General features: G+C 42.7%; 1 protein-coding gene across 3 annotated transcripts in view; it reads right to left on the bottom strand.

Moving 5' to 3' along the window:
- SACM1L (SAC1 like phosphatidylinositide phosphatase) overlaps positions 1 to 24588 on the bottom strand; it is a 95962-nt gene that overhangs the window by 60724 nt on the left and 10650 nt on the right. For all 3 annotated transcript variants that reach the window (XM_078078960.1, XM_078078956.1, XM_078078948.1), the window contains exons 2-8: positions 15682 to 15779; positions 13021 to 13095; positions 11648 to 11775; positions 9071 to 9220; positions 6938 to 6997; positions 6008 to 6041; positions 239 to 340 (exon numbers count right to left, since the gene is read on the bottom strand). In XM_078078960.1, the coding sequence (XP_077935086.1) occupies positions 239 to 340; positions 6008 to 6041; positions 6938 to 6997; positions 9071 to 9220; positions 11648 to 11775; positions 13021 to 13095; positions 15682 to 15779 (647 nt within the window). The remainder of the gene's footprint in view (positions 1 to 238; positions 341 to 6007; positions 6042 to 6937; positions 6998 to 9070; positions 9221 to 11647; positions 11776 to 13020; positions 13096 to 15681; positions 15780 to 24588) is intronic.

The raw sequence follows: 24588 nt of genomic DNA on the forward strand, positions 1-24588 counted from the left end.
AGAAGCAGCCTATAGGGTCTCATTAATATCTGCCATGTAACTACAGTAGCTGGAGTAAAGCACAGAAAACCTACCAAATTATTATAATGAAGCAGGAGATAAATATTTAGTGAGGCTATCAAATGATAATGAGAACAAGTAAAATACAAAAGGTTACATTCATGTCACCGTATGACAAGACATTAATTAGTGATAGATAAAACCCAGTATTGAATCACGCTGACAAAATTAATCTCACCTCTTACATAATAGCGCACACCGGCTCTGAAACAACTCCTCCTCGAGATGAGAATCCAGTCAAAGTATTTTCCATTAATAGAACACGAGTGCATAGTAATAACTTAGCTATGTTAAGAAAAATATAACATTTATAGAAATCATAGGTATTATTTCCAGATTACATTTGAACCCATTTACCCTAGCAAGAATGACTCCGTCTTTAAGAGAAAAATGAACCGGGGCGCCTGGGTGGCTCAGTCGTTAAGCGTCTGCCTTCGGCTCAGGTCATGATCTCAGGGTCCTGGGATCGAGCCCCGCATGTGGCTCCCTGCTCAGCGGGAAGCCTGCTTCTCCCTCTCCCACTCTCCCTGCTTGTGTTCCTGCTCTCGCTGTGTCTCTCTCTGTCAAATAAATAAATAAAAATCTTTAAAAAAAAAAAAAAGAGAGAAAAATGAACCAAGAATGTACAATCTTTTTGGGTTCTTCATGAATGTTCATAAGCCTTTAATATTGTAATATTCGACTGTGAAGGGGCGCCTGGGTGGCTCAGTCGTTAAGCGTCTGCCTTCGGCTCAGGTCATGATCCCAGGGTGCTGGGATCGAGCCCCACATCGGGCTCCCTGCTCAGCGGGAAGCCTGCTTCTCCCTCTCCCACTCCCCCTGCTTGTGTTCCTGCTCTCGCTATCTCTCTCTCTGTCAAATAAATAAATAAATAAAATCTTTAAAAAAAAAAAAAAAAAATATTCGACTGTGAAGTTTGGTCAAGTCAGTAATCGTATAATGACATACGGACAGTATGTTTGAGTGGCTCATTATATTGTTTCTATTTTAAAAGTATGATTTCCTTCCCCTAACCTCAACCACTTTCTAAAAGTAAAACATTACCTGCATCACCAAAAAACTGTGCTTAGAATGAAAAACATAAATGTAAAGTAGTTTTGCCTTCAAATAAGAAATGGAAAAGGGGGGGTGCTAGACTACTGCAATTAAAAAAAACACAAAAATATATGTATAATTACAAATATAAATCAGCGATAACAGTTCGTGTGCATATGAAGATTACAGATCAAACTGTGATTTAAGGATTATCCAGAAACAAATTCTGACTCTACTTTGTCCGTGAAACAGGAAAAGTAAAACTGAATATGAAAAAAAAAAACTATCTCCCCCAAAAGCTTTTCTTAATCTAAACCTATCTCCCTAACAACTAGTAAAGGTATGCGCTATCCACCTGCTCACTCCCGCTCAGCAATGCAGAGGGCTCGATCCCTGCGAACCCTCAGGGCTCGGGTCTCTCCACCTCATGGCCAGAATGAAGGGCTGCGGAAGCCTCTGGAGATGGCAAATCTCTTACATTAAAACAATGTTATTAGGAACTATAACAAATAGAAAAGAATACACAATGTATCTAAATATTTACAAAAAGAGCCATGTCTGGGGAGCTATTGCTTAATGGATTGAGAATTTCCAATAGGGGAGAAAGAAATGGCTTGGTGCTCTTCATACGACATTAGGAAGGTAATGCCACTTTCTAAACTGTACACTCAGAATTGGTTAAAATGGCCAATTTCGGTTAAATATTGTCTGATCGTAACAAAAATCACTGAACCCGCTCACACATCCGCCCCCACGCGCACCACCGGCACCTCTGGAGCACCGAGAGTGGGCGCCCCTCCCCACCTTGCTCCCCTGCTGCCCTCCACGCGCGGACCGCTATCCACTCAGTTCACCACTATCCACTCAGTTCACCACTCCCTTGCTGGTCTTTCTAGTTTTGCCACTGAGCAAATTCCTAAAAGGAGTTACACTGTATATGTCTTTTGGCTTGCCCTCTTTGTTCGGCAGTACGTGCCTGGGGCTCCCTTGTTGCTGGGGCTGGATTCTATCCCACCGCGCGGATTCACGGGCTACACCAGTCTATCCAGCCGACTGTCCAGGTTGTTTCCAGTTTTTGCTAGCAGAAAAGTGCCGCAAACAAACATTTTGGGGAGGTGGCTCTAAGGAGCTAGGACTGCTAGGTCACGGAGTATATTCATCATCTGATTTTATTAGGAAATGCCAAATTCTCCTAAGAATTACTTTGACTTTTCATCTTTACCGCTTGATATTGTAACAGAAAGGTTTCTTTCACTGTCTCGATGGCCTTATCTTTCTTCCTTCCTCAATTTGTTTGGGTTTGCCCTATGCTTATCTTTTATACGTAACATTTTTTTCTTAACACAACTTGAATCATCCATTATAGAGCATTAACAGCACGATAAATTAAGTATCTATGAACCTCCCATTCAACTTCAGAACAGTACCAAAACCCTGACTCTAATTACTGTTACTTCTCCATCCCGTCTTCTTGCCCAGAAGCAGCAACTATTCTCAGGAGACCATACTCCTGCCTTTTTAATTTCACCATAGGCAACCACGACTTAAAAACACGTGGCTTGGGCGCCTGGGTGGCTCAGATGGTTAAGCGTCTGCCTTCGGCTCGGGACATGATCCCAGGGTCCTGGGATTGAGTCCCGCATCGGGCTCCCTGCTGGGCGGGGAGCCTGCTTCTCCCTCTGCCTCTGTCTCTGACTCTCATGAATAAAAACAAAAACAAAAACAAAACAAAACACATGGCTTGCTTATGTTTGAGTTTTTATAAAAACAGCACCACATTCTTGACAAGCTTCAGCCCTTGTTTATTTCCACTAGTACATTCCACGCTTGGACGGCACGAACCAGTAGACCACTCCTCCTCGGTGCTGTGTGCCATCTGCAAGGACCACACCACAAGAGCCCCGACTCTTCTCTGATGGAACTGATGGCGTTGGTTCCATCCAACTGTGGTGCTGTGAACACTTTTGCAAACACCCCCTGGTATAAACATATTGGGTATGCACAGGGGAAGTTCTGGTAAATTCAAAAGAGAATGCCAAATCACTTTCAAAATGATGGTACTGAGGGACATTAGCAATATGAATTTCTAATGATTCATCCTTCTCTTTGACCTGGGATCATGAGACCTAACGATGACTCATCCTGAACTCCCAATTCACTTTTCTTTAAAACCCACAGCACTAGAGAAGAATCCAAGGCCGTATTTGTTCATTCATTCACCCATTACCTATTTTGGGCGAGGGCACAAAGATGACTAAGATATGAGCCTGCCCTTAGAGAACTAAGTGGAGCACAGAATATGAGTGACTGCTTTATGAATCATTTCCTCGGATTACAAGAGAAATACAAACACACTTTAAAGAATCCAGAAAGCATGGAAGGAACAAGAAAATAAAAATCATACAGCAGCCCATCACCATGATATCACTTTTATCATGTGAACAGATGTACTTCCGGTCTTTATCAATGAGTTACGCCCAGGGCCACGTGCTCGCACTTGGATGCCCATACCACACCTTCTCAGCCTCCAACACTCCTCCCGCATCCCACTCACCCAACTGACATGGTTTCCTGGTCCTCTGTGGAAATAAAAGCCATCCCCGTGTGCTCCCGCCACAGCTCTCTATCAACTGGCGTCCACATCCACGTGTCTGCTTCCCTTCCTGGCGGAGGAGGACCTGGGCACTAGACTCCACCTGTCGCACACTCGAGGACATCACTCCAGCACGTGACTGTGCTCTCCCCTTCTGCAAACCCTTCTCATCAGTTCCCCCATCTGGGGAGGAGAGTCGGGGGAGCAGGTACATAACTTCCCTGCCGAATGTTCACATTTAACCACCCAGCACCTTATCAGCTGATTACCCCCTGTGCTTGCAGACAGTCTCTTCATTTGTTTGTGGGACACCACCCTCCCTTGGGTGGCTCCCCTCTTCCTCACTGCCCTTTGCTGGGTCACCATTTCTCCTGTCCTTGCGGTTCATTCACACCGGTTCCCCCACTCTGTCCTCAATGAGGCCTACAGTCTGTGGCTTCACCTTCTAGAACTCCCTTCAGGCCATCTTCTTTCTCCAGGCCTTTTCTTTTCCCTAGATGCATTCCTTCCTTTGATGAGCTCATCAGCTTCGTGGCTTTAAATGCCATCTGTGCTCATCAGACAACTCTCAACTTTATGTCTGCAACATGACCTTCCCTCGTAAACTCCAACGCCATTACTCCATCTGCTTCTGTGACATTTCATCTTGGAAGCTAGAGCAATTTCAAGCTTAGCTGTCCCAATGGAACTCCGGATACTCTGGCCTCACCCCCACCTCCAGAGTCTTCCACGCATCGATGGATGGCTTCCTTCCACTTACTCTGGCCAGAAACCTTAGATTCGTACTAAGCCCCCTTCTTCCATACCCCATGTACAGTCTGTCAGAAAATTCTGTAAGCTCTACCTTCACGACAGGTCTGGAACCTGACCATTTCCACCACCATCACTGCTACCATCCTGGCCCCAGGCATCACCGCCTCTCACACCTAACTACAACAACTGCCTCTATCGTTAGTCCTTGTATCCTCCCATGCTCGCCTTTGGCGTGTTCTCCACACCGCTGTCAGAGTGAGCCTGTCTTACCATGCCAAGCCTCTATTCGAATCCCAAGTTTCTCATCACAGTTACAGTACACAGAGCCTACAAGGCCCTGCAAAACCCAGACCCGGCTCCTTCCCTCAGGTGACTCCCACCTCTCCCTGTCCACATTTGCTGCTTGAGCATGCTCCTGCCTCGAGGCCTCTGTTCCTGCTCATCTCCCCGTCCGTGTATACATCAAACACTGAAACTATGTTAGCCAGAGGCTTATTTAAAGCTTAGATTGAAAGCTAAATGAATGGATAGGCTGTTTCTAAAATCGCCTAGAAAAGGTGTCCCAAAACTCATTTAATATTATTGTCCGTTCACAAGCTCATTTTGGAAACACACACACACACAAAATTGGCCCAAACCCCTTAAAGCACTACCTAAATTCATTGCTTATTTTAGTCTTAGGAGAACTTGGAAATATTCCAGGGAGGGGAGGGAGATACAGAATAAACAAGAGCTTTTATTCCCAGCGTTTCTGGTTTTTATTCTCCCACAAATGTGAAAAATGTTTCCTCCGTACTTTTTTGCTTTTAAGTATAACAAGAATAATTTAAAGAAATCCTATCAACATAATGAACAAAGAGATCACAGACTGTTTCTGTAATAAGCTTCTCGGGGGTTCTTAATACAAAGATCACCTCGGTTTCTGCAGGGAGAGCACAGTGCTGATTACAGGCGCTCGTCAGCTACCTGTCCTTTATCCGCCAGCTCACTCGGCTTCTCTGTTGTGGTAAGTTCTTAAAATGCACTTACAATTAGATGATGACTATTTGTTTTGCATCTGTACGGACTTTCCCCCTGCCCTAAGCATTATTCTTTGTGTACCATCTATTCCCATTTTTTTTGTGGCTATTTCAAATGACAAGGATGATTTTTAATTATAACTCTCCTCTCCACGTTGCTGGTCGCCCTAGTTCCTGAATCTAACTATTTTAAGGGAAAGGGGAAGTTTTCAATAGTCAGGTTCAAACTACTCTTGTTTACTGGTACAAAGTCTAATAAATACAAAACACAGTCTGCATGCTCCTTCTTTAAACCACCAGCCCCAGAACTCTTGAACAGAGAGAATAATTCAGTCTCAAGAGTTCATTTAAAAAAAGGGGGGGGGGGGTATTTATAACCAGTATTCTAAGATTTTATGTTAATGGGTTTGATTTTGCTATCAAGAGCAATTTCTACTAATTCTAAAACACTCTCTTCATATGACTGAGATTGTTCCTAAGTCTGCCTTGTACTAATACCGGACTAAGGACTGCCAGGCAACTGAAGAGTGACACCATGAAAGGATACAGCCGTGTAATACTGGGAGCGCAAACCGATGGACCTGAAATGGAGAGAGACAGGACACTGAGGAATACACATGCTCTTCAAATAAAAAGAAGCACTGCATAAAACATACTTCTACTATATAAAAATATTTGTGTGTTATGGAGGTAACATGCAAATACAACAAGGTATCAAGCTTATGGGTAACTTATTTTTTTTAAATGTCTCTCACGCACCCTGGTCTTTCCAATTAAAACACAATTTAAGCATGTGATGCAATCAGTTGGGCTTAAGTGTTCAGGTTTTGGAACACTAATAAAACTGCATGAAGCTGCCAAACGTCTACCTCCCTCCCTGTCACTCTTTGCCTACAGCAACTTCACTGCTCCAGGAAAAAGACTCCCATGCGAGCTGTTTGCAGCTCAAACTACTTTTCCGAAAGAAGCAAAGCAAATGACAAGAAATAAAGACACTAAGCAAATCCATGTACCTAGATTTGATATGCTATGCTTCTCGGCTGGGCCTCCCTGCTCCCCCCTCATTTGTACAAACTAAGGACAGAGGAAGATGATGACATCCATGCATGTCTCTCTTGGGTAACTGAGGACAAATGCAGAGCTCTGCATTTGCCCGGGGACCTCCTGGGGCTCCTCATTTTTTTCTCCACTACTGACAGACCAAGACCGCTTCTCTCTTACTCAGAGAAAGCAATGTATTTTTATGTAAGTATTTCTTCTTTTTTAAGGCTTCCATGGGAGATCAGAGTAAAATAATTGGGCTTCTTCAAACCAGAACAATGCGAGGAGGCAAACCTATCAAAGCCTGTAAGTTATAAACTGAGTTAAATGAGAAGTATTTACCAAAATCCCTGGTGATTAGGCAGCCATTTTACATATCTATTCAATTAGAACTTGGACTGTAACAAATAAGTAGGTTTTATTTAGTGTCCATTACCTCTGGCTGGGCAGAAAGTTCTCTTAGAAGATGACCATTCCATACAAACCGCTGATCTGCCTGAGGAAGAAGATTTAAAATTAATCAAGTATCTCCTGCCAACCTGAGTTTCTACAGATGAAAACTCTCAACAATCAATGTCTCCACCTGGTGGCTACACACAGGTCTTCCCCTCAAATCCGCCCCTCCTCCGGGTGTCCTGTCCCACTGGCTCAGGCCAGTGCTGTGGGCCCAGGCAGAAACCTGGGAGTCCTCTGGGGTCTTTTTTTTTTAAAGATTTTAAAGACAGACACAGCGAGAGAGGGAACACAACCAGGGGGAATGGGAGAGGGAGAAGCAGGTCTCCCACCAAGCAGGGAGCCCGATGTGGGGCTTGATCCCAGGGCCCTGGGATCATGATCTGAACTGAAGGCAGACTGAGCCACCCAGGCGCCCTGGGGTCTTCCTCTTATCTGTAGTCAACTGCCAAGTCCTAAATCTCCTTCCAAATCCACCCCCCTCTCCTATGTCCCTGCTCCCGTGGCCCCAACTAGCACTTGAATCCAGCCTAACTACTATGGGCAGCTTCCCCGGATAGTCTTGGCCTTGCCCCTGCCACCCACCCCTCATGCTGCCAGCAAGAGCTCTCCAACGTGACCTGTCTCCTGTCTGCTGGGAATTCTTCACTGGCTCGATGTCACCTAAAGAACACACCTCCGCATGGCCTAACCCGTGCTGGCATCTGGCAGCCCCTACAGTAACTGCCGAGGGCATCTCTGACTTTCAAACTATAAATACAGGAGACGTTCCCTCAACAACACAGGAGATTAACCGACTCTCTCCATTCTGTTTACAAAACACACGGACTGCCACTCCCCCATGCTTGTCCCCAGCTTAGAGTCCCAGGAGCAGCCACAACCAGCCCCGGGGCACACTTCCCAGTGCAGGTGTGTGCTCCCAATCGCCCGCACGTATTAGTCGTCATTACATAATCAAACTCAATGCCTTACACATCAATGAGACAGGAGACATTTGATAAACAAATGGCAGATGCAGCATAGCAACTGCTTTAAAAAAAAAAAAAAAAGTAACTGTCTCTGTAGTTAAAAGCCAAATTGCTTGATTGCTTAGCTTACATCTAAATTTGCATCCAAGTCTACATATAATTTTACTAGATTAGAGTATAAAATCTTAAAAGAGCCAGTCAACTAAAATACTGATTTAGGATGAACCATATGAAATTATCGTTTTTACTAGTCAAAAATTGTCAATTACTGGCAATTTCATAGGGTCTAGCCTAACAGGTAACAGACAGCAACCTTTAAAATTCTGTCTGCCCCCTAAACACATCTAAGGTTTGTTACTAAAATATCCAGGCGGCAATTATCCAGGTTCCTGAACAGCAGGAATTTTAGGATGATATCATTTGAGACCTAGTTTTAAAGACACACTCATACTTAAAAAGGGCGGGGGGGGCAAAATAACAACAAAAAACCCCACCTTAAATCAATATTTTTCAAGTTCTTACATCAGTGAGTTCTTACTTTTCTCGTTGTAAAAACTGTAAATACCACCACTGCAGAAAGAATATTGCATGTTGGCACGTTAATTTTTTAAGGATAATTATGTTGTTAACGTTAATAACTGTTATACTGCAGAGCACTGAAAGCCAGGAAACTACCAGCATGTCTTTTTTTTTTTTTTTTTTAAGATTTTATTTATTTGACAGAGAGAGACACAGTGAGAGCGGGAACACAAGCAGGGGGAGTGGGAGAGGGAGAAGCGGGCTTCCCGCGGAGCAGGGAGCCCGATGCGGGGCTCCATCCCAGGACCCTGGGATCATGACCTGAGCCGAAGGCAGACGCTTAACGACTGAGCCACCCAGGCGCCCCTCAGCATGTCTGTTTAGACAGATTTCTCAATTCTTATACCACTGGTTCTCAGTCCTGTCTGGGTCACACATACAGATTCTGGGATCCTGAATTTGCAATTGTGACGGACACTGAGAACACGGTGTGTTTTCAACCCCACATGTGAGTCTGACATAGCCAGGATTGCAAAAAATCAATAAATATTTTTATGGATGACATAGAGATATGTCCCTTTAAAAAAAACAAACCAAAATAAGTAAAAATAGCTGAAGATGAAGCTTACCCTTTCCAAGAGACTCATTTCTTGGAATTCTGGACTGGTGTTCGACAGCCGCTGCAAAGTATGGGTCAAATCATATGTCGTTGAGAAGTAAAACCCATCCACATTCAGGACGTGGTTTATCATCGCTAGGAAAGTTTTATTATCTTGTAACTGTAAACAAAAGGGAGGAAAACATCAGTCTGTCTCATACTTGAAACCGAATCTGTCCAGATCTGTAAGCGGCCGGCCCTGTTAAATGCCACTGGCACAGGACTGACACAGAGGGTGTCACCATTTCCCTAGGACGTAGGCCAGCTCCTGACCCACGGAGGAGGTTCACTCAACAGCATGGGGTATTGTTACATTAACTGATGGGATAGAACTCCTGGCCTTTAGTATCCTTCAGTTTTTCTCTAATGGGCAGAAATTTATTTTAACAAAACATCACCGCCTTAGGTGATGACCTCCCACATGCCAGACCCTTTAGAGACTCTCTTTCATCCTCACAACAAACCTTGCAGTTTAGTGTTAATTATGCTCATTTGACAAGTGAAAAACATAAAGTCATGAGAGGCCCAATAACACAGCAAGGAAATAACAAGGGAATAATACCATCCTCATTCCTAAGAAACTTTACTGGGCTGGATGGGAATTAAATTCTTTTTTAAAATGCAAAGATTAAAAAGAAAAGTCCAGTAAAATAATACTTATCTTTATTTTCTGATAATCATTTTAGCTGGCCTTCCCAATGAATACTGGGACATTTACTTTTATCCTTGCTTTAAGAAACAATTGATAATGCTTGGTCATGTTTAATGATTATCAAATGATTAATATGTTAATCTACCTGTTACAAATCTACATACTACACAATTTTTAATTTGGGCTCAGACATGTATTTATTTATTTTAGACCAAAAGGTACAAAGCACATGTAGTGGGCAATGTTAAAATTAGTTGCATGGCCTGACAACCAAGTAGAGCAATCAAGAAAAAACTGTTGGGGCGCCTGGGTGGCTCAGTTGGTTAAGCAACTGCCTTCGGCTCAGGTCATGATCCTGGAGTCCTGGGATCGAGTCCCGCATCGGGCTCCCTGCTCAGCGGGGAGTCTGCTTCTCCCTCTGACCCTCCCCCCTCTCATGCTCTCTCTATCTCATTCTCTCTCTCAAATAAATAAATAAAATCTTTAAAAAAAAAAAAAAAAAAAAAAAAGAAAAAACTGTTCAAGCAAATAATACTGGGCTAGTAAATAAATACAACCATTTTTATTGCCTTAAATATCATGTCTTATAGGGGTGAATATATTGATCTATGGAGTATCTTTTCTATGCCCTGGCCAATTGCCATACACCTGTCTTTTCTTTTTAAAGATTTATTTATTTATTTATTTATTTAAGAGAGAAAGAAAGAAAGCAAGCATGAGCAAACTCCCTGCTGAGCGTGGAGCCCAATGCCAGGCTTGATCCCAGGACCCTGAGATCATGACCTGAGCCAAAACCAAGAGTCAGATGCTCAAATGAGCCACCCAGGTGCCCCTAATTGTCATATCTTATCCTTACGCCTTATCCTTGGCACTCTCAAAGTCATGGAATACTCCAGAGAGTTCCTTTCCTGTGAAGTCTGTCACTGGTATCACTTCCTCTGGGACATCTTCAACCTTCTCATCACAACCACTTCATCATGAATGTTGAGAAGTTCACCCTCACTAAGACCCCTGGCTGCGGACCTGTGGAGGGCGAGGGCCGGCATTCCCAGGGTCAGCCGCAACTTCCGTACCCCACTCATGTTCAATGCAAACTTCCCTTCAAGAGCTGATGCTTTTTTGTTCCTTTGCCCTCCAGCTTGCTGCACTAATACTTGACTTCATATACCATGGTAACTGAAATTGAACCCGCTTTGTTGGGGGACTGCATTCCCTAATACCTGAACAAGGGTAACTAAAAGCTGTGCGTACAGGAATCGTGCTAAGGGGGGGCAGCCGCTGGGGCAATGTGGCAAACACGAAGAAAACTTTTTCTCTGGACAAAGAGGGAATGAAATGGGATCAGTGGAACCTCAAAGGTATCTATATTTTATTTCTTTACAAAAAGGGTATGAAGTTAATTCTGGTTGCTGGATACTGGGGCTTTTTCTGTTTGTCCTTTTCTCTACATATGAAATTTCAAAACTTAAGAACTTGAGTCAGTTTTTAAAAAAGCAAACCAAGAACAATAAAATAAATACAGGACTTTTAGAAAGCACGTTTTCTGGCCAGGTGTAAAGGTGTGTAGAGGAACCTTGCTCGCTGGGCTGTTGAAATCATTAGGCTTAAAAGAAATCCGTCCAGGGCGCCTGGGTGGCTCAGATGGTTAAGCATCTGCCTTCGGCTCAGGTCATGATCCCAGGGTCCTGGGATCGAGTCCCGCATCGGGCTCTCTGCTCCTTGGGAGCCTGCTTCTCCCTCTGCTTCTCTCTCTCTCTGTCTCTCATGAATAAATAAATAAAATCTTTAAAAAAAAAAAAAAAAAGAAATCCGTCCAACCTTCGTTCTGCCGCCCCAGCTGCCGCCCCCATGGGACTGCGTCAGCTTTTGTGATTAATAAGTGATTCCAGTTCTTACCTGAATATCAGTTAAGTGCAACATCGTCTTCTTATAAGAAAGGATGTCAAAATCTGCTGCTTTCCAGATTACGTGATTGAAAAATTCACCTATTTTTGTCTTTTTGGTAATAACAATTAGATAATTACCTGCAAAAAGCAAAGCCACACACAACATAAATATAAAAGAGGCAACTCTAAAACCAACAGTAGCACTTGGCACCGTTTAAGCTCCAAAGGCAGCAGAGTGAGACCGCACGGTGCCGTACAGATAAAAGGCCCATGACTTTTTTTTAAAGGAAACCTTAGGATTTATGAATAGAAAGAATAGCGCATTATTTAGAAAAGTTCCTACTGAAAGGTCAAATCTTTTCTCAAAAAAACAAAAGCAAAAGCAGTGATCTTAGCAGATGCAAAGTAAAGCCAGAAAATGCTTCTTTCTCTCTCCTGCCATCCCCAAGGCACACAGGCCTCTGCTAATGCATTTCCCAGCATGTAGCTTAGAGCATCATCATGTGTCATGAGATCTGACCACTGCGGGAGAGGTAATGTCCCGTCTACACCACCCCTATGGCCTCCATGTCATTTTAAGTGGTAGAGAAATGTGCTGGGGCAGTATAACTAACTGGTCACCGCAACTCCGCAATCACAAAGATGAACTGTCCAGAATTAAGAAGGCATCACAGTACTATGAATAATACCCCAACCGTGATCCTAGCTGCCGCCGCCTCCCACAAATAAAACAGGGTAAGCCTTTACCACTAAATTAATTCTTAAGCTCCATTCAAGGCTCTACCCACAAGTGCCCTTCCTGGAAGTCTCCCTACGTGCACCTCTCTCCTGGAACTTGTCACACCGTACTACAGTGATTTACTACTTAAATGCATCTTTCACTAGATTGTAAACCACAGGGGAAAAAAAGGGCCTGGCATCTTCCATAGCTCAGCATCTAGCACACTGCCTGATATTACAGGAATTTAAGTTCAATGAAATGAAATCTAGATAAACAAAATCACCTTCCTAATAATTCAGAACCAGGTAACATTCTCTAAGACGCACCAGGTTATAGTCAACCTCAATATGGGGCTGACGGTATAGAATACTCTGGGTCATCAGTGCATTAAAATGTTTTTTTAAATACTCTTAGAATTTATGAAGAAATGTCTAGTTGACTAGAGATTTCAGTTGAAATAAAACCAAAAACCAAACTTTTTTCAACAGAACCTCAGGCTGATAGATTTTACCACTTGTCATTTGGAGTATGTCACTTTTAGAAATTAGTGACAAATATCTAACCTACAGTTACTGCCTCAAGCATGATAGGAAGTATGCCTTCATTTTATACTGTGTCGTTTTCATTACCTTCTTGGCCCATCTTAGCTTATTTTTTCTTACCTGCCACCAGATGGATTGTGCCCAGTATACCGAATATTGGTCTTGTAACAGCTGAAGGAGGAATATCTTTCTTGACTTTAAAAGAAAAAAAAAAAAAAGGAAAAGAAAAATCACATAGAAAAAGCTCACTGATACAAAAGGAGATTTAGTTTGACTTCCGTAGTTACTTGAAAATCAATATGCATGATTTGTTCTAAGAAAGCAATAGTCCTTCATCTAGTGCTAGACCTCCATTTTGGCAAAATATAAAATAAAGATGTCCATGTGACATATAAAGGCCTCTGCCTGTCTAGAATAAGGTGCCCAAAGTAACATGCTTCAGCATCCTCATCAAGTAAATCGTGGGATACTTCTATGGTCATTTTTCAACCACATTTATTCAACCTCTTGCCAGAAACTAAGTCCGTGTCTATTTCAGAGAATTAGAAAGTTAATGGGGAGGAGGGCATGAATTTAATACCAACATGCAACTAAGGGAACACAAACAGAGACTTGCCCATCCACCTCTACAGATGTGGGAAACGGAGGCAAGCCCCAGGGATGAGGGAGGAAGGAAACGCAGGTGTGCAGGGAGGCACCACCATTAACCTTGACTTTACCAATAATGCCCTTAATAATAAAAAAGTATCTTTGATTATAGGGTTCATTTCACAATTGTTAAACTTTAAGTCAATGTGTTTCACAAAACACCTTCTGTAGAACTCTAGGGAATAATGCCCCAAAGTGGGGAGGGTAGGAGTCCTCATCAAATGAGCTGATTTGGCTACAGACACCCACATCACCTCTCTTCCCTCTCCCGGAGTCACAAGGCATGGACCTCCCGAAGAGCCTACAGGGCACAAAGCTGCTCCGTGGTTTCATTCACGGCTCCCAGGCTTATGTGGCTATATAATTTTTCTTTCACAGTTTAATTACCATCCTAGAACTCATTTTGAAACGCTGCTGTCAATCCAAGTCTGGTTTCTTAAAGGCAGTCCTGTTATTCTGAATAAAGTAATTCCGAATAAGGTCTGAAGTTCACTTCTGTTTCTCTCAGTGGTTCAATTTACTTAGCAATGCTATGCCACAATTAACGAACATGACAAATGGGAATGCCAGCGCAGTGAAAAGCTTAGAGAAAATCCTGAATATACCGAGATCATCTGATAAAAATGTACTAAAATATCAGTCCCCATCCCAAAAAAAAAAACCTTAAATGTACTATTTATTGATGGAGCTCTAAGTTACATTAACTGGAGTATAATAACAATAAAACTGATAATTCCTAAGAACACACGTTAGTTTTTCATGGAAGGAAAAAAAAAATCCCTCTTTCCATGGCAATGGTCTGCATTCCCAACGGCTAAAAAAAAACCAAAAAAAACTAGCAGAGCAACTGTGAGTGAGTCAGCCCCTCATCACCACTGGCTTCAGGTCAAAGTATCTCTTCATGTGTCCACTGAGGACTACTTGGTGTCCTTTTTACATCCAAACTATTGGTGACCTTTAGCACTGTCGCCTCTAGTGGGTCTGCAATCTCTACCTACAAGTAAGTATCACTGAAAGGCCAAAAATAATTGAAAACACATCCATGCTAAAGCTTTTATAAGACACTAAGTTGTATCAACACGGTCTAAAGCAGTAGTGTTACTAGACTTTAGAAGTGCCCTAACATTGGTTAAAACCAACCAGCTATCTTGAGAGAGCAGCCACCAAGCAACAGACACAGGAAATGCCAAATTATCAAACCAAAACAGCCCTCTAATTCCATTTGGTCAGAGGAAAACTATATATGGTACTTACCAGAATAAGCAGGTAACTAAGAAAATAGAAATTTACAGCCATCTCTTTCTTATACTTTACTATCCTATTCAAAATATTTTCATATTTCACTTTATCCATTCAGAGGGTATTTACATTTACTGAATTCCTACTCTCTGGTTACTCAATACTGTACTTAAATACAGAGAACTCTGTCTAGAGGGGAATATTTAAACACATGAAATATGAAATTCTAAATGTGATATCATGTGGTATATTAATTTATCACCACAATTATTTCACATCTAATCAGAAATCAGTGTTCCATATGATTGGGAAAAAAATTGTTTTTTACACCCCTGAGAAGCAAAACCGAAATACAACTGGAGAGACAGACAACATATAGACAGATAAAGCTTAGGAACATTATTTGCCTACAACACAAGTTTTAGTCAGTGATACACACATATATATGTGTGTGTGTGTGTATATATATAATTTTTCATTTATTAAATTACCCTGTCATGAATATTTTCAAAAACTAAAGCTGCTGTTAAAATTCCACACACTTAATGCTCAAACAACTTTCTCACCCTCAAATACCTTAAGTCTCACAGCTAGAAAGGAACTGACCTCAATAAAACCGATCCTGTTAAAGTACAGATAAGGGAAGAAATAAAGAAATAATTATGTTTTTAAATCCTTACAGATAGTAAAAATTTCAAGATCATTCCTCCTTTTCAGAATAAGGAGGAAGCATAAAACGAATGCATAACAATCAAATGAGGTGGCAGGAATTCAAAGTTATAAGACAGACTCAGAGAGCCACACACAGATATACCCCCGATCGTTTATTTTAATTACTGCAACTGCGGTACAGAGTCTGTCTCGAGGCCGCTTCTGCCCCCGGCTGAGAAATACCTGACAGGGTAACTTCTGTGGACACGCGGTCGATGACAAGTACGTCATCCGCTCCATCATCACAAGCTTCCACATAAAATTTTTCAGGTGTGACATGCCTAAGAAGAAATTAAAAACTATAAATAACCACAGCAGATGAAATGCAGGCTTCTAAAAAAACAATAACAAAAAACACAAACCTATTTATTTTAACAGCCTCAGCAGTGCTTAAATTTGACATCACATTGATTGCCCAGCTACTGAATAGGTGTTTTGCTGTCCTGACACATTCACTGCAACTGTTTTCACTGGTATATTATGCTCACAAGGTTTGCTGTAAAACCAGTTTGACTTACACAAGAAAATCATAATAAATTCTAACTTATTACATTCAACATAGTGCAGAATGTAGATAGTAGTCAGGAACCCGGTCTACAGAACCAGGCTAATTGGGCTGTGCGAACTTAGGCAAATTACTCATCCTCTCTGTTCTTCAGTTCCCTTATTCATAAAACAGAGATAATATCAGAAATCAAACAACATTGTCGTGGGGATAAAATAAGCTCATTTTTGATAGGCCCTTAGAATAACATCTGACACATAGTAAGGAAGATATATTAGCTAAAAGTACAAGAAATACATTTTAAATAAAACATTTCCAGGAAACTGTTTAAAATAAACTACTTTAGGAAAGGCACCTCGGTGGCTCAGTTGGCTAAACATTTGCCTTCGGCTCAGGTCATGATCTCTTGGTCCTGGGGTCTAGCCCGCATCAGGCTCTCTGCTCAGCGAGGAGTCTGCTTCTGCCTCTCACTCTGCCCGCCACTCCCCCCTGCTTGATGCCCTCTATAAAATAAATAAATAAAATCTTAAAAAAAAAATAAACTACTTTAACATTTGGGCATTTTTGTTTTTGTTGTTAGAATGCCATATAAAAAAAAAATGAGAATGAGGAAAAAAAAAACTTCTCATTCTGCAAAATAAGAAATAAAGGGGGTAAAATCAGGATTGGGACAGACTACTCAGAGCGGATGCAACTTTGTAACCAGAGTCCAACAAAAACCACACTTTGCGGCTCCTCAGGAGAACATCAGGATAACTCAGGGATAACCCAGGCAAGCGAGCGGGGTGCTGGAGGTCAGGGGCTGCCTCGGGAAACAGTAACCCCTCCCACAAACAATACAGTGAAAACAATGCAGGAGGACGTACAACCGTCCAGGAGCTGACCAGGCCTGGCGAAGGAACCAGTTTTCTTTCTGTGCGGTGTTCTGTTTTGTTTTGTTTGTATTTTCCAGGAACTAATCTTTATTGCCTTAAGCCTCATTTGAAAGAATTTCCATCTGTGTAGCAGCCAATGTGAGGGCTTTGTCCTTTCCTATTTTAAACTCTACTTCCTCTATTCCACTGGCCCTGCCTGTGAAAAATCTTAAACAAACCCACACGGCCATCACCGACACCATTTCCTACACACGATGGTGTTTAGGCTACCTGGCATTACAGGACCAAGTCCTGCAGCAGGCCAGACCGTACTGTACTTTCTGACTACAAGCTCTCAACTTTTAAGGATCCAAATGCAACTTACACCCTGTTATGGTTCATCTGTAACCAACTTTTTAATATTAGGCTAGTTTCCTCCAGGGGCGCGGGGCGGGGGGGGGGGGGAGTTGCTAAGAGAATGAAAAGCAATCCATTTTAATACAAATCAAGCAGAATACAACAAAGACAAATCTGCTTTAAATATGGGGGTCTTCAACTCAAACCAAATACAAGAGTTCATTCCTGTTTACAATGCCGAGTAGCATTCCAGTAAATATATCACCATCTGTTTATCCATTCACTTGTTGATGGACATCGGAGCTGCTTCCAGTTTGAGATATTACGAATAAAGGTTCTGTGAACTTTCTTGTACAAGTCTAAGGTAGACACACCCCTTCATTTCTCCTGGGTGACTACCTAGAGGTGGAAAGGCTGATCTCACGGGAGTTGTATGTTTCACTTGTACAGAGGGGGAAAGGGCAGGGTTGCTGGCGCACGGAAACTTTCCGGGGTGACAGAGGTGTTCATTATCTTGATACTGGTGATGGTTTTGTGGGTGTAGAAAAACGTCAAGGGACGCCTGGGTGGCTCAGTCGTTAGGCATCTGCCTTCGGCTAGGGTCGTGATCCCGGGGTCCTGGGATGGAGTCCCGCATCGGGCTCCCTGCTCAGTGGGGAGCCTGCTTCTCCCTCTCCCTCTGCTGCTCCCCCCACTAGTGCTCTCTCTGACAAATAAATAAATAAATAAATCTAAAAAAAAAACCGTCAAAATGTGTAATACTACTGTACCCTTGAAATACGTGGAGTTTACTGTCTGCCCAATATACTTCCAATAAAGCTATTTTTTTTTAAAGTGAGAGGTCCTGAAACCAACTAAAAGGAATAAAGCAAATTTCCAGACAATCTACTCATAGGGTAGTTATCTCTAGTCTTAGATCACGAAAACAAAACAAAACCAAATCAACATGCCAGTCCTTGTCTGCAGATGTTGTGTGCAAGCATAAACTGCTAAGAGTGAGTCAATACATTTACTGAAGGCTAACCATGTGTGAAGCATTACACAAGCAGTAGGGGACTGGAAGGTAGGGGAGAGAGAAAAAAATAACAAACAGGAAAAAAATTTCAATAAAAAACAGACCTCAAAAACAAGACTTCTTTATGAAATCAATAAAAGCTTTCAAAGAAAGCGCTATCTCCAAAGCAGAAGCCATTCTGACAAGCCCCCTCCTGAGAGCCCCCCCCACCCCCGCATCTCATACACGCCGTGTGTGCGGGTCTGCGCAGATAGAGCACAGATGCCCCACGGCATTCTCTGAGGCTTAAACAGGCTTAGGACCTGAAAGGGTGCCCATGGCTGGTGCTATATCGGAACATCCTGTCCCACCTCTGATGTCTGGAGAAACTCCAGGAGTTCTTTTCACAAGGTTCAAATGAATCTCTCCTCTGTTCTCTTCTAAAATAATGATTACAGCATTGCTAAGGAGCAGTCCATTACCAATGCTGCTTCAGTGTTAAGTCAACTCCCAAAGACTTGTGCTGGGCCCCTGTAGGCCAAAGCAACCACCCAGAATCACGGTCAATCAACAAACACATGGGGGCCTTGTTTAGATGGGAAATCAAAACTGATGGTTAGGGTTTGAAGCCAACGGCCAAGAAAGAATTCTTGAGACGTCTTTGGTGCAAAAAGGTGGTTTTATTAAAGCCCGGGGACAGGACCTGTGGGCAGAAAGAGGTGCACTGGGGTGGTGAGGAGTGGCCCATTATATACTTCCAAGTTGGGAGGGGGTTAGGGATAAGCCTCCCAGGTATTCTGGCAACAGGTTTCCAGGATCCTGAAGGGGCTAGCTATTGTTGGGAAAGGTAGTCTATTATTGTTTAGTAAACCCTCAGTCATGAGAACCTTCAGATGTATATTGGTGGGTCATATGATTGGAGGATGTATCTTTGGTGGGGCAGGGCGGGGGGGAGGTCAGAGATAAAGGGCCACATTTAGGCAAGAGGCTTGGAACCTGAGCAAGGCAAAAGGCTCACAGCAACCACCAAGCTGAATGCAAAGAAGCAATGCAAACAGGTTTATTAAACAACCCACCTCGAAATAGCCATAGGGCTTTACTAACCAATGAGCTACTTACAACCAGGCACAGTGACGTCCCCATGCTCCCTCACTCCACCCTCACCCCTGCCTCCTGGCAAACAGCTTCTCCTCTGCTGTCCTGTCTGCCGCTCCCCTGCTGTTTATTCAATAAACTTCTATCTCGGGGCGCCTGGGTGGCTCAGTCATTAAGCGTCTGCCTTCGGCTCAGGTCATGATCCCAGGGTCCTGGGATCGAGCCCCTCATCGGGCTCCCTGTTAGTGAGAAGCCTGCTTCTCCCTCTGCCACTCCCTCTGCTTGTGTTCCCTCTCTCACTGTGTCTCTGTCAAATAAATAAATAAAATCTTAAAATAAATAAATAAATAAACTTCTATCTCTTTTGTTCTGCCTTGGGTGAATTCTTTCACTGCCCCCCTCCTGCCAGCCCCACCCGATGGGGACACCCCATAATCTCAGCCCTTCATTAAGCCTGGGGATGAGAATGCTTACCCTAACTATTTCATAGACAGCAGTAATTAAATGAACATTTATGAAGTACTTTTGCAAAGAATAAAAGGTCTGCCTCATAGGTGTGGTAACTTTTTATCATTAACAAAAACATCCTTTAACAGAGAAGGGAGAAGTTGCAAATTTTCATGAAAGGACCAGAAAAGTTACTTAATTTAATTCACATTTTAAAGAAATAATACAATGGAAGGTTCTGATATCTTTGCCACATGGGCCACCTCTGAACAATTTGGTTTTGATAGGAAGATACTGGAATCAAACTATATCTTCTAAATATATATCCCCAAAGATCAAGACCATATAAAACAGAGTTCTGATTTATCAAAAATATTCCAGAATAATACAGAATGTGAATAAAAATTATGAATGAATGTCTTTCTTGATTTATTTGTAAATATGACTCTATAACAAGAAAACAGCTTTTAGTACAAAAGACAATGTTAGCTTTAAGAAGCCTGCGTGAAATGCTGGTTACACCTTGCTACTTCTTCCAGCAATCATTTTTACTCTGCATAGTCAAAAGTTGAACAATGAGGGGCGCCTGGGTGGCTCAGTCGGTTAAGTGTCTGCCTTTGGATCAGGTCATAATCTCAGGGTCCTGGGATCGAGCCCCACATCGGGCTCCCCGCTTAGCAGGGAGTCTGCCTCTCCCTCTCTCTGCCCATGCTCTCTTTTTCTCTCAAATAAATAAATAAAATCTTAAAAAAAAAAGATTAAAAAAAAAAGTCTGAACAATTAAACCACAGACAGAATGTGCTGGAAATTAAATTGTATCGTCGAAGTGACTGTGGTAGACTGCATTCTAGATAGAGATGTCCCCGCAAGATCCCCATCTCCTGATTACTCATTCAATCTAGGTACTGCCCTGCAGATGGAATTAAGGTTACTAATCAACTGGCCTTAAAGCAGGATGACCTTAGGTAGTTGGGGTGGGCCCCAATGGGATCCCATGCATCACAGGAGCCCATAAAAGCAGAAGGAAAGGAGAGCTAGTCAGAGAGGTGCAGCAGAAGGGGGACGGGAAACGTCTGGTACGAGACGGATCTGATAAGCTGCTGACGGCTCCTGAGATGTTGGGGCCACATGCAAGGACAGGAGAGAGGCTTCTAGAAACTAAGAGTGGCCCCATGCTGACAGCCAGCAAGAAAACAGGGACCTCAATCCCACAACCACAGCAACTGTAGATGGCCAACACCCTGAATGAGCTTGTAAGAGGATTCTTCCCCCAGCCTTCAGTGTGGAATGCAGCCCTGCTGATACCCTGATTCCAGCCCACTGAGGACTGTTGGACTTCTGACCTGCAGAAGGTCTGAGATAACCCAGCTGTCTTGTTCTAAGTCCCTCAGTTTATGGTCATTTGGTACAGCAGCAACAGAAAACTGACACAGGGATCAAATCCCCTGGAGAATGAACTACCCTCACATTAATCCCCCGCCAAAACCCAATCCACAGATACGATATCTTCCTGACACTAAAGCAATGAGATGCTTCCCTCAGTGGAATTTTTTGATACCTGGTGTTTGGGCCTCTAAGTGAGAAACCTTTTTTAAACCACTTTTAATGGAAAGTTTGTAATTTTAATTTTATTAAACCAAAGCCTCTCCTCATTAATCTCAATATAAGGAACCATGTTTTCTTGACTAGGGTCTATTCTGAACACACCGATGTCTGTGCCATCCCATGAAAACATGACGGTGTCTTCAAGTTCTAGAAATAGAGTATGCTGGAAAAGTTACAGCTTTGTACAGAGCTGGTTTGAAGCCCAGCCCCACGAGTCCCTGAACAAACCACTGAAATTCCGGGCCCAGCTCTCTCCACCGGAGACAGCTGAGAGAACACACGCACCATACCAGCACCAAGAAGGGACTCTGAGAAACGGCAGCATTATCACTTTACTGAAAGACCTCAGACCACTGTGGGTTCTGTTTTTTAACTCTTGTGCCGTTTTTAGTCTCCTGACAAAGCCATCGCCTGGGTTCCTACTCAAGTGCTTCAGTTTTACGTCTGAAACAAGGCCTGAGGAAGGCTACACAATTGTGACCACAGTGTGAAGTCCCTGGGTGTTACTGTATCCGTGTTCTTCATCTTGCTCAGGGGCCAATGCTCCTCTCCGTTCACAGGCTGTATTTGGGGGGACAGGGTTAGCACAGTTCTCCACGTGAATGAATGGTGTGTCACTTCTTTAATAACCAATGCTACTTTTCATACAAAAAGATGACTAATCAACATACAATCTCAGAAATCAAATTCCTCCACTTTTTAATACAATGCACAAAACACAGAGCTTGCAGCTCAACAAACAGCCAGTAGAAAAAGGCATACTGTTTTCCCTCAGTGGCTCACCCTCTTACACTTTGACTACCTTTATCTCTTTTTTTCTTTGAAGATTTTATTTATTTATTTGAGACAGCGAGAGAGAGAGAACACATAAGCAGGGAGAGCGGCAGAGGGAGAGGGAGCAGAAGACTCCCCACTGAGCAGGGAGCCCCACGTAGGGCTCAATCCCAGAACCCTGGGACCTGAACCAAAAGCAGACGCCCAACCAACTGAGCCACCCAGGTGCCCCTGACTACCTTTATCTATATAAATGCATTTAAGCTTTTCACTTGTAAAACTTCTATAATGAAAATAAATTGTTTGAATGAAATCAATCAACTGAAAAGTCACACTTGTTTCCATATATAAGTTGCGGTGTGTAACCTAACAGATACCTTTCAGTTACTGATAAAGTATTCACTGTAAAATCCAGTGTTTATAAGAGTAGAAAAGTCTCCTATTAAAAATTTATATATATATGTATATATACAAAGTTATATAAAACATGCACATATATATATCTTTTGACAACATATATGGAATAGGAGTACCTGGCTGGCTCAGTTGTTAGATCATGCAACTCTTGATCTCAGGGTTGTAAGTTTGAGCCCCATACTGGGTGTAGAGATGACTTAAAAAAATAAAAGGTTAGGGGCGCCTGGTTGGTTCAGTCATTTTCAAGCTTCTCACTCTTGATTTCAGCTCAGGTCATGATCTCAAGGTCATGAGATCGAGCCCCACATCAGGCTAGGTGCTGAGCATGGAGCCTGCTTAAGATTCTCCCTCCCATGGGCGCCTGGGTGGCTCAGTTGGTTAAGCGACTGCCTTCGGCTCAGGTCATGATCCTGGAGTCCCAGGATCGAGTCCCACATCAGGCTCCCTGCTTGGTAGGGAGTCTGCTTCTCCCTCTGACCCTCTCATGCTCTATCTCATTCTCTCTCTCAAATAAATAAATAAAATCTTTAAAAAAAAAAAAAAAAAAAAGATTCTCCCTCCCTCTTTCTCTCCCTCTCCCGCTGCCCCTACCCACCTCTCTACCCCTACCTACACTCTCTCTCTCTAAAAATTAAATAAAATAATAAGCAAAAGTTTTAAAATATATATGAAATAAAAAGTATCCCTACGCTGAGAAAGTGTGGGAACACTGATAAAATACATACATCTTGGATTAAGACTTTCAATCATATACAAAAAAGTAGAGAGCTATAAAACTAAGCCTTTACTAATTGTCATATTCCTGATAATCACAAAGTTAGTGACTTCACTAAGTCCTTAGAGTCCTAAAAATTATAAAGTTAGAACCTTAAATTTTCTTTTATAAGAAGGTGACACTTCAGGGGAGGGGGGTGGGAGAATGGGTTAGCCTGGTGATGGGTATTAAAGAGGGCACGTTCTGCATGGAGCACTGGGTGTTATACGCAAACAATGAATCATGGAACACTACATCAAAAACTAATGATGTAATGTGTGGTGATTAACATAACAATAAAAATTTTAAAAAAAAGGTGACACTTCTATTAACACTTCTAGTCTAGACAGACACATTTGAAATGAGAAGATCAACAAATTAAAATTTTAACTGAAGTAGAATGAAATGAATTTCCAAGACTAAACACCAACCACTAAAAAAAGTCCTGATATTCTTTCAGAACATGGAATCTGGGGGGTACCAACAGGTGCGTGCAGCACGTGGGGCAGACACTAGACATTCAAATGCAGGTCTGGAAGAGGGAGAGTGCTTGGAAATGGGCTGACTCACCAAGTCACCACAGAGACTCATCACCGGTGGGGTGAGAGCCAACAAAGCAAGCAGATTCCAGCAGCAGAATGCTGAGAAGCCTCAAGAACCAGAAGGAAAAGGTACTAAGGACTGGGGTAGGTAGGGGTGAGGTGGCTCACAGTCTGTGTAAGTCGCTCAGATCCCCACCAAACCTACAGCAGGCACCTGTCCCCCCGACCCTGGGATTTAATGCTTAGAACAGTTCAACAGAAGATGCTCTCTGGCCTCCAGACATCAGGCACAGCTAAGGACCAGGGAGAGAGCCAAGTGAAGTCGGGAGACAAAGAAGGTCTACTTAAAGACTGGAAAACTCATCCAACCCTCTTCCTCTGCCAGATTCCCAGAATGCTGGCAGCCCAGCTCACATCATCCCTCTCCCTGAGCCCTCACAGGAGCTTTGAATACCGTCTCTGAAGAAACTTGCTGTCCTGAAAGCAAAGACCAGCAACTGCTGACCTTTAGCTTCCCCCCTCAACATGAAAGAGTTGAGTTCCTGTGCAATCACTCTACACAAAGGCCACCAGTTGGTAAGTCCTGACCCACAAGCAGACCCTCCAATCAATTTTTAGTGCCTCCTTCCTCAACATGAAATGACAGTCAAGGATCACCAGATATTAGGAAAGGTTCCATCACATAAGAGAGTCCAAAACAAACAGAAAAACAACTCTGGATAAACAAACTATGCCAAGAACAGACT

The sequence above is a fragment of the Halichoerus grypus genome, chromosome 1 (assembly GCF_964656455.1).
Source record: "Halichoerus grypus chromosome 1, mHalGry1.hap1.1, whole genome shotgun sequence".
NCBI lineage: Eukaryota > Metazoa > Chordata > Mammalia > Carnivora > Phocidae > Halichoerus > Halichoerus grypus.